Here is an 11,386-nt window from a genome sequence, read left to right as displayed (position 1 = left end):
TTATGGTAAATCTGTTAAATACATAAAAATAGTATTTGCTTCCTAGAAAAAAACCGAAGCGCTATTTTAAATTATATTTTTCTTGAGCATCCCTGTATAACCATAAATAGAAGGAATATTATTGTGGTATTGATGATAAGGCAAAAAAGCCACACATTGCATTTCCTTTACGCGTTCTGGTGCATGTTACCAAAGATAAGCGTATTAATATTTATGATATAAAATGTTTATCTAATTAATTTTGAAACAAAGGCAATGACTGATTAATTTTATTTACTAAAAACAATGTCAAATTAAAAACCAGACTTTGCTAACAATCTGGCAACGCTGGTTAAAAACACATGATTGTGACACACTTGACATATCAGTTGTCAAAATCACCTGACCGCTGTCACCTTTTTTTATATCAACAAACACAATATAATATATATCGCAAAACCTGTTCCTCAATAATAAATCATCACGAAAATCTTATGATTAGTATGATGGTTGTCAGTTACAACTAGTCTTAACCAATTTTGCCTTTTAAATTTTACAAAAATGGAAGTTAAATCTGCCCCAACGCTTTACAACATTTGCCTGAACGCCCTGGTGACAAAATGTACGACCTCCATGTGTTCAACGTGCAAGAACGATTTTAGATTGTTGCCTAATACTGCTCTTTGTGACTTTTATGAACGAGTAAGTTATAAATTGATACCATAAACGCCTGCCTAATATGCCAATTTTAGCTTTTTCAAGAGAGAAGGCTCTGCTTTCTTGCCAAAGAGTTTAGCAACTTAGACATATTCAACAGGCTACTGTATGTTAAAGGCAAAAGGCATTTTTTAATTTGTTGCTATCAAGCTCTCTTAAACCATGATGAAAACTTATCAAAAAACCTCTTAAGCACCTTTCAAGCCTTATCATCTAACAGTAATAAAACCAACATTGATCTTATAGATCTAGGACTTCAAATTGGTAGTTTTATGAATGATGGAGGGTGGTACCTTTACAGTATTAAATTTTTAAATATCACAGAACAATTTATTAAAGAGAAGAATATGGATAATGCACTGTTGCAGTTACTCGAGTGTTATCGATTGTAAGACATCCTCTTGATGGATTTGTACAGCTATGATATTCATGATCTTTTTGCAGGAAACTGAATGCAGAGTCTTTGTATTGTGAATTTTCAAAGGCAGCACAAACATTTAATGAAGCACAAAATATCATAAGGAAACTGGAGGAAATTCATTTAGTACCATCACTTGCAGGTGTTTATTGCACCTTTTCCACTTACCATTTTGTTAGAAGTAACTTTGATGAGGTAGGTGTACTTGTAGAGTATCAAATAGTAAATAAAGTTGAAAGGTTTCCTTATATTTATATAAAAATACTAAAATTTCTTATTTTTTGTGTGGCATTTACTCTTTAGATATAAAAAATTACATTTTGATTGAGTATTGTGATGAATTTGGTGGACAAATTAAAACTGCCTATTTTATTGGGTATTAAACTTTACAGCCATACTTTTTGGTGGCTTTAAAATGTATAAATGTATAAGTTTTTTTTACAATACCTCTAAAATAATCACGACCTTACTGTGCTTAATTTTTTAAATGATTTTTAAAATTAATGGTGTTCTTTTCTCTTCAAATTAAATTAAAATTAATTATGAAACTTCAAAACAATATAGCCCAGCTTTAAAGTCATATTTTGTTTATCTTGAGAAGATAAACAAAAGAAGATGAGAAGTGATTGAAGGCTAAAATATGACCTAAGTGACCCTACAAGAGGTCTGGTGAGTTTAGGACTTTGTCCACATATTTTTTTGAAGTGAATTTTCATTTTTCTGCCATCTGATATCAAGGGTTTATAAACATTCATAGTTTACAAAGTTCAATGTTGACAAAACTAAAAAGTAATATAATTTATAAGAAAAGTTAAATCAATTTCATCTTCACACATACAATTTAAATAAACACCATTTAAAGATTTTCAAATATACAAGCAACAAAAATATGTTATCTACTTATTCTGAAAAATATTTTAAAAGTCTTCTGATAATTTTTCAATTGAGTCCATGTGGTTAATGACTTCTAGTAAACTATTATATACTGTTGTGGCTTGATAAGCTACATTACACCTACATTAGACCTAATATTATTATCCCAGTAGATGTAATTTGTGTCCTAGTATGTCCATGAATATTTTCAGAAATGATGACTTTTATATTTGATTTTTGAATTTAATTAGTTGGTTTAAACATATATTTACTTTGTTCAAATATAAGTAAATTTTTCAGTGTTAAGACACCCAACCTCCTGCATATTCCACAGTGTTGGCACAGCAATCAATTTTAAATAATGCCTTCAGAATCTTGTTTTACAATATCTGTATTTTATTGAAATTTACCTGATCACATGAACCCCATATGCAGGGAAAAGGTATCTGAACGGTATGTGACAGGAAATATATATCTCAACTTTGAAATATACTGAAACATTGTAAATGTTGTAAATATATAGACCTTACTTAAATGTTAAATGGTCTTAAACTCTGTATATATCAGCTAGCATTGAAACAATTTTAACAGTTACCTGCATTATGTGTTCCCTTGTATTCCAGCTTTCATTTATATAAAATATAATTTTTTATAACCAGATCTCTGGAAAAATTAATATTTTCTTTAAAAAATAAGTGTTTTTAAAATAGTAATTATAAGTTTCTTATGCAGTAATTATTTGGAATATTTTTCAAGATCTGTATTAACGACACGCTCCAGGCTTTAGAGCTCATTATCACTATACACCAAAACTGTGTCACACTTGCAAATGCAAAATATCAATCACTCAAATAAACACACCTAATATTGAGCACATAAAGTGATTACAATAGTGGCCCAAGAACAAAATCCTCTGGAACACCATGACTCAACGGTCACTTCAATGCTATTGTATAATTGTCTATTATATAAATAAGATTTTAGAATATTATAAATAGGCCTTCTGAATCTTATTATGCAATTTTCTTGCACGATGACGCTAACCAGCTAACGACGTTAAGAGCCTTTTTTAACTCAATGAAGACACTTACCATTCTCTTATTTTCTAGTTGGTTCCTTATTTCATGAACAAAAACCATCATCGCACTTAGCTTTTTACCATTTTTTAAGAACCCATACATATAGAATCATACATGGCTGGATAATCCATGAACCCATCATATGAAATTTATATATATTATAAATTTCATATATATATATATATATATACATATTTATATTATCCATGTGCACATATTTATTTGTAAAACCCATCATTCGTCGTTTTAATGCCCATTCTTTTACTTTTGAAAAGGTACTTATTAAACTAATGAATTTCATGAAATCTTAAGAACTTGACCTACAAATCCCGAGTAATTTTAGTGACTTTTAACTCATCAGGAAAATCTCCAAAAGTAAACATATTGTTTTGTAAGAATTCTAAGAAAACTAGGACCCAAAGTGCAAAGATTATTCATGATTAATAGATAACTTTATTAAAATTGGAAGTGTTACATGTAATAATATAAAGAATCTTATGCAATTTCCTGTGAATCCGAGACTATATTATTGTTTAAATTTATCTCTTTATTTCTATTTAATAAATGATTTATTACTGACCAATGACGATGATTTTTTTGTATCGGAACCTTTTCTAAAATGGATATTTTTAAGTGATTTAATTTTACTCACTATTTCATTTTCTAGATTTCGAAATTAATTTTTCATCTTCATGTTATTACAATTTTTACGTATATATCTTTATATAATCGATTTCGCTCTTTAATGAAGCTTAAAAGCTCCTATGTTACCCAAATATTATTTATTATTTATGCACTTGGTTTTCCATTTATATTCAGCTGTAGAGTTACTAAATTATGAGGTGTTGAAATGAGTTATACCTGTCCCGTTTATTTGTTGTTCAAATGATCTTTTAAACTTTTTATTGTTAATACCTTTAACAGTATGCGTCATTTTAACGTTAACCTGCTTAACTTTCTCATCCTGAATCAATAGTTAGTTTTTCAGATTCCGATAGCGCATTGTGTTCCACTTTAACTAGTCTTCCACTTAATTTACTCTACTTAAGCACCTGTTCAACCTAATAACCATTTACTTTTTGACAAAGCCCTAAAGGATGATAACATTCTATTTATTAACTTATTCAAACATTCTTACGGCAAATTAAATTTGCTTTCCTCTGTTTCCTCTTTCCTCCTATCTTTATAGTAACGCTAAATGTAAAAATATGATGTAGTGTGATTAGGTGCCTTTTTGGATATCCATCTCCGTTCAATCTATCTATTGCGGAAGAAATTATTCAACAGATTATCGAACATTAGCAGCATAATGAGGAAGTCCACCATCTTAGTGGAAATAGATTCTTCCGTCATTCCATTTTCAATACAGTTCTTCTTATTTATTCCGTCTTGTCTTCACAAAGGTTGATGATCCATATGGCTGACATTGTCAAAATGAAAATCTCAGTTGAAGTGCACCCGAACCATCTTCTAACAAAGAGTGATTGTTTTCTCTCTAATGATTTTTAAAAACTCTTCTGCCTTTTCCATTTCTCTTAAAACCTCTTCATTTGTAACTCGGTGAATTCATGAGATAAGGCTGATGGTGAAAAACTGCTTTACTCTGGTAAATATTTTGCTAGCTTGCTCTATTCTAAAAAGATCTTCCGTTTCCGATCTAAGATATTTGAAAAATGATACCTATTCGATATTTCTGCCATTGATAAAAACCGTTTCGGTTACATGAACCTTGGAGAAAAAGAGTAATTTTGTTTTGTTCGTGTAGTCCGAGTCGTTCACTGTATTGTGTAACCTGGTCCATAATTTTTTCAATTACAATTTGTTATTTGTTATTTACATATCTTAAAATATTAGTTATCCTCCCATATCCTCCACCAGAGAGATTCGCAGAGTTTTTTTCCTAATTTTAAAGTCCAAAAATAAATCTGTTAGCATAGATAACTTTAATTATCACATGACTTTTTTGAAGCAACCTCCTTACATTATACCTGAACCTTAAGTCAGTATCAATGATAAGTCAGTAAGTTCTTTGCATTTGTATAACCCAGTTTTAAGAGCAACCTATGTTCTAGCACATCGGTTTTCTGCGCAAAATACACGCACTTCTGTGTGTCACGATTTATCTCCTAAGTTATGTTCACTTGATTAATCATTTATAGATTTAAGGGATGTTTCAACTTCTGCTGGTTGATTGGGGTTAAAATAATGCAAAACCTGTTAACCTGAAATATGCCAAAACCGTACATAAGTAACAAAAGTTGCCCAATTATAGACCCTTGTGGTACTCTAGATATTTCAACAAAAAACAAAATTTACCAATTTGTACGCGCTGTTAGATATCATCTGAAAAAGGAGACGGATGTTTAGATTAGATTTAGTGGAATAAATATTTATTTGTACTGAACTAGAATCTACCTATATTTAAAAATTAGGATAAAAATAGGAGAAATTGACGATCCTGAGAACTATAGGCCGGTTGCATTGCTCCCAAGTATCTCTAAAATAGTAGAAAAGGCCATAGCTTTGCAAATTACAAATTTATTTGAAAGTAACAACTATTTCTCTGGATCACAGTTTGGTTTCAGAAAGGACTGGACCTCAACTCTTGGCATTCTTGACCTGGTGTCCCGCATTTTGGAATCCTTTCATGGTATACAATTCAGCACTGTTATATTTTGCGACTTGAGTAAGGCGTTTGATTGTGTGGACCATGGGATACTCCTGAAAAAACTACAGAGGTTTAACTTTTGCTATCGGAAAGATATTGGTAGTTTATGTTATACTTTATGTGAGATTTAATAAAAAATCCTACAGCCTCACCTCAGCATGTAGACCTATCTTTTCGATAAAAATTGTAACCAGTTATGGAAATCATGTTTGACGAGACGTTTGCAGTCAAGTTACATAAGTTCAGTTCGACTTAAGGCTTTGTGACTAACATCTAAGTTTTAATTTGACTTTTAGATCTTATTTTTTTTTTCATTCTATAATTTTTTCAGACCTACATTCTTTATAAGACTGATTTCCAGTTCCAACACTTTGAGCAAATAACTTTGTTGTAAATATAAATATTTTTTAAATTATTTGTCGATTTTTTTAAAACATTCATATGAAAATTTTCTACAGCAAATAAGTCATTCCACTTAACAATTTAATCCATTATTATATCAGAATCTTTTTAGTCATCTAACATCGTTCTTGTGAATATTAACTCTTTTTAATTTTTGGTTTTACCTTCACAGTGTAATTTCAATTACAACAATTGCTTTTCCAATTGTGAACAAAGATCTTCAACCTGGTTATTATCCGAATAGCACCACCTCTTTTAATTTGCCTAAACTTCGAAACTTTAATTTGAGAAGGATCTATGTTATGCCTGATCTCTTTTTTGATTAAGATGCGATCCTGCTCAACAATAGGGTGCATAAGAACAAGAGATTTCGATTTTCCTTCTCTTGCCACCCCAGAAAAGGTCTCCATGCTCTCGATCTGTGTATTATGAAGCTTCCCTAACATCTCCATTATTTGTAACAATTATAATCCTTATTTGTTTTTTCAGAAAACTGAGAATCTTTTCTTTAGCTTCAATAGGTTATTGTTTTTTCTCAATCAGTGTTTGGTACAGAGAAAATGACTCACCCTTGGTAGATTTGTCGCAATAGAATTTCAAGTGCCATTTTGACTTAAGGTGTACCATATTCAGATTCATTTATCAATACCAATAGCACTTCATTTTTATATAATTGAGTTTTGCAACCATCACAAGCAAACATTTTATAGCGATTAATCACCTTCAAAATCACCTTCACCATCTCGAGACGTTAAATACGCATTTAACGTCTCGAGATTGTGTTTTTAATATTCATACGTCTAAACCGTTTTTTTTTTTAATTTTAAGTCAAGGGTTTTGCTTCAAAAGGAAAAGTACACCGTCAATTTCCTTTGTAAAAAACATGTCATTTAAATGTTTTTGAAGTCCGCAAAAAACTTTAGAAAACTGGTTTTTGCTTTTTTTTTGTTTTTTTTTAAACGCTACCGAATTTTTTCCGGTTAGAATCCCACCTGTATATATTGTACATACATACTTACACAAAGGTTTTCAACTAAATTCATTTAATTTGCCAAATTTACAGTATAATGCGATCTATAACCTAAATAAATAAAGTATCATTTACATAGATAATGCAAAAATTGGGCCACCTTTCTTATCCAAACTGATCTATTTACTCAGCAAAACTAACCATTCAATTGTAATTTATATTTTAGTCATATGAGTGGGCTATTAAGGGACTGAAGCTTCTACCTACAGGCCTTCCAAACAGGTATACACCATCTAAAACGCAATAAAACCAAATTCATTGTAATAATTAATTTTTAGAACCATTTTAGAGGTGCTCAGACAATCTTCTAAGGCCTGTGTGATAAAACGTAAATTCATGCAGGCCGACCTCCTGATAACCCAAGCCAAGAACTTGGGCGAGATGCTGCATAACCAAAAACGACTGCCAACATTTTCCAACATTTTAATGGACTATGGATTCTTTTTGTTAAACTCTGATGCCGTAAGCGAGAGCGTTTCAGTGTATGAAGAGGCTCTGAAACAAAGAATTGAGGTGTTTGATAGCAATAACATTCAAATCGCTTTGGCACATGAAGACTTAGCTTATTCCTTGTATGTTAATGAGTATAGTTCAGGGAATTTTTGGCAGGCCAAGTAAGGGTTTTAATTTGACGTTTCAGTGGTTGCTTTACTGTTTGTTATTTTTTTTATAGGGAAAACGCCGAAAATTCTATAAAAATCATGGAAAAAATATTGCCAAAGGACCACTTACTTTTAGCCTCAGTAAAACGAGTGCAAGCCCTGATATTGGAAGAAATCGCTCTAGACGACCGGTCCCAAGCAGAGGCGCAACAAAAGCTCTTAACAATAGCGGAGAAATTGCACATCAGTGCCTTGAGTTTAAGCCAAGAATTCTTTGGGATTACCCACGTTCAAACTGCCAAACATTACGGGAATTTGGGTCGTTTATACCAAACTATGAAACAATTCGAGCGCGCAGAACAAATGCACTTAAAAGCCATCGAAATCAAACAACAACTGTTGGGTCCTTACGATTATGAAGTGGGTTTAAGTATCGGCCATTTGGCATCACTTTACAACTACCATATGAAGAAATACATTGAAGCAGAACGACTTTACTTGCGTTCGATCGAAATCAACATACGTCTCTTCGGCCCAGCTTACTCCGGCCTGGAATACGATTATCGTGGGCTTATAAACGTTTATAACCGATTAGTGGAGCCGGAAAACGCCCTTTTTTACAATCGCAAGTTCCGGGAATGGAGGGAATTGCGTTCGAATATCGGTCCGGTGGTACATAACCGCACCCTAATGGAACCAAAGGAGATTTTAAAGATTTTTTTTGAAATCGAAGAGGAGCAACGCCAAGTGGAATTATCCAGGGCCACTTTGGTCAACCAATTCCGCCAAGCGAAGGAAAATCAAAGAGAAAACGTTTTGTAAAAAATGTGAATTATTTTCTAGTCATTTTAGTGTGTATGCGCATGTGTGGTTAGTATAGGGCGAAAACCGATATCGGGCTGTTGATTAGTTTTTAGTTTTTAACAAGAATATTTTTTATTTTTTAACAGATGTATACGTTAATAAACAAACTTTTACCGAAATAATGTATTTGTATTTTTTAGGGAGTCATGTCTACCATATCATACCTGCATAATGTATATAACATATGGGCGTGTCAATGATTTTTTGGAACTATTTAAAATGTTGGAAATTTATATTTAAAGATTTTATATTCCAGTTTTTAAGATACTACTGCAGTATTATTTAAAAAAGTAAAAAATCATATCAAAATCGTGATAAGTGGCATTTGCACATAAAATTTTTTAGATTAGTTTGAAGCATAACTCTCTTTTTGTTTGAAAATAATCTTTAAAAAGATGTGGGTTTTTCAAAGAAGTGCAATTGTAATTTACATATATCGCTATCAGAATAGAATACTTTATCAATTAATATAGTGAAACAAGTCATATTTTGTACTCGATTTCAAATATGGCGGCGTCCAAATATGCAGCGACTCTAAATTAATATTTGCCTTATTTCTATTAGGTAACAACTCGACTTGGTACAGTATTGAAATATATTGATTATTATTTTAGTACCAACGCGTGTTTTGAGTCGTTGACGTTGACTAAAAAACAAATTCTGTTATACATGATATTAACTAAAATTAAGATGAGACAATTTATACACAAAATTTGACGAGATTATCTAAATTGAATTACTAATGGTGGTGGTCATATAGAGCAGTTATAATTTTTGGATCTTACAAAACAGCAAAACCAGTATAGTAAACAACTGACTTGCAACAAAAAAATATTGCAGATTAGTAATATACTTTGTAGGAGACGAATAAGAGTTTGCCTAAACCAAAAATCAAGTATACTAGCTTCAAAAACTAATTATTTAGAAGAGCTGGTTTGGCTTTACTAAAAGAATAAAATTACTTTTCCATATCACTAAAGTACTTACATTATTTATTAATTTAGTCAACTATTTCTGTAAAGTTACTCATTTTGTTTAGTGAGGATACCTTATAAAAATTACTGTACTACTAAAGGCTAAGTGATATTTGTAAAGTGAACTTTACTTCGTAGTCAACATCTCTATTAGCGCCTATTTTAATAGATTTTTTATAGCTGAAATAGTCAAAAAAAATTGCTCGGAGGATTAAAAACCTCTCAGTATATTATTCAATTAAAAAAGATCTTAGGCAATCATAAAGTTCAGCCTTTGAAACCACAGAAGGGTAGAATTCTGTGAAAACATTTTGATCCTTATTGATGAAGATGCTGACTTTCTAAGAAAAATAATTTGGATCAACGAAGCAAAATTTTCCAATAGCGACATAAGAAATTGGGTTAAAAAAAAATAATTTCAATGTATTTAAAAGATAATCAACTAAAATTTTTAATTTATGATGAACCATTAAATTCTGCCAAATTTGTAGAGGACTGTACGTCATTTTTGAAGATAGGAGGTTTAAGCATATGAGACCATGCGATTGGCCGGCGAGATCGCCAGATCTGACTTCCCTTGATTTTTATATGCGGGGTAATATAATGAAAAGATGTACGCAACACTAGTAAACAGTAAAATAGAGCTACGTCACCGAGTTATAACCTGTTTTGAAGATCAAGATGAAATCGAAATTAGAAGAGCGACGAGCGAGAAATGATTTTCTAAATATTCAGACAATAATGATAGAAATTTTAAAAATTTTCTTAAGTAACACTTTTTTTGAAATATATATAAGCTCCTTTTATCCATTGGTTGTAAGTCTAGCTACAATGTGCTAAATTTTCTAAGGTACCTGCAGGTAATAAGGCCTATATATTTAAAAAAAAACCGCTTTAAATCAATCGCAAATCGATTGCGTTGGGTCCGCGTCTCCTATTGGTCCATTTACAAACGACATTCGGGCGTCAGTAAGTTCCAACAACTTGTGTCGACGGGTCGCCGCGTGTGATATAAGGATACAACGAACGAAAACGTAAGTATTTTTAGTATTTATAATTGTATTTTTAATTTATAACTGCAGATATTTTGGTTAGACCTTATATTTTGTGATTTCAATAGTTTATTAGATTAAATTTAGCCGACATAATTTAAATAAATTTACATAATATTTCGTCATGGATGGGTAAAAAGGCCTATAAAAATAAGCTATAGGCCTTATTACCCTCCATGTAGGCCTTATTATCCTCATGACAAATTAATGTTTTTATTAACTTATTATTAAACTTCTAAACTATTCTCGTTTTATTTTCAGTGATTTTTAACATCATGCCTCCTAAAAGGGCACCTTGGTGCGAGGAGGATTTAATATCAGCAGTTCGATCTGTTCAACGCGGTACTCTGAGTACATATGGGGCTGCGGCAAGGTTTATTATTCCTAGAAGAACCATTAGAAATCATGTTCAGAATGGAATCCTAATAAAAAGACTAGGTCGTAAATCTATTTTAAAAGAACAAGAAGCTGATCTCGTTAAAAGAATAATAAGATTTAGTGAAATAGATCTACCTGTGACTCCACGGATCCTTCGTCGATTGGTATTCAGATTCTGCGAAGATAATAAAATTGCTCATCAATTTAATACAACTTCAAAACTTGCTGGTAAAGACTGGCTAAAGGCTTTTATGAAGAGAAATCCTGTAATTTGCTAAAAGAAAAGCACAGTTTTAGAATCCAGCTAGGGCTCAAAAACTTAATAAATTTATAGTTGAGGATAATTTTTC

General features: G+C 31.5%; 1 protein-coding gene across 1 annotated transcript; it reads left to right on the top strand.

Annotated features, from left to right (window-relative positions):
* Positions 1-397: 397 nt before the first annotated feature.
* On the top strand, positions 398-8,754 carry LOC126741661 (amyloid protein-binding protein 2). The gene is made up of 6 exons (XM_050448190.1): positions 398-681; positions 732-1,084; positions 1,141-1,309; positions 7,333-7,388; positions 7,445-7,780; positions 7,840-8,754. The coding sequence occupies exons 1-6, from the start codon at positions 541-543 to the stop codon at positions 8,588-8,590; spliced, it is 1,806 nt and encodes a 601-aa protein (XP_050304147.1). The 5' UTR covers positions 398-540; the 3' UTR covers positions 8,591-8,754.
* The last annotated feature ends 2,632 nt before the right edge of the window (positions 8,755-11,386 follow it).

This window comes from Anthonomus grandis, chromosome 1, assembly GCF_022605725.1.
Source record: "Anthonomus grandis grandis chromosome 1, icAntGran1.3, whole genome shotgun sequence".
In the NCBI taxonomy this organism is placed as follows: Eukaryota; Metazoa; Arthropoda; class Insecta; order Coleoptera; family Curculionidae; genus Anthonomus; species Anthonomus grandis.
This window is presented reverse-complemented; position numbering and strand designations above follow the sequence as displayed.

Coding starts and splice junctions, on each gene's coding strand:
- LOC126741661 (XM_050448190.1), top strand. CDS start 541: ATGGAAGTTAAATCTGCCCCAACGCTTTACAACATTTGCCTGAACGCC. Junction 682..731: donor TTTGTGACTTTTATGAACGA/GTAAGTTATAAA, acceptor TGCCAATTTTAG/CTTTTTCAAGAGAGAAGGCT. Junction 7,389..7,444: donor CCTACAGGCCTTCCAAACAG/GTATACACCATC, acceptor ATTAATTTTTAG/AACCATTTTAGAGGTGCTCA.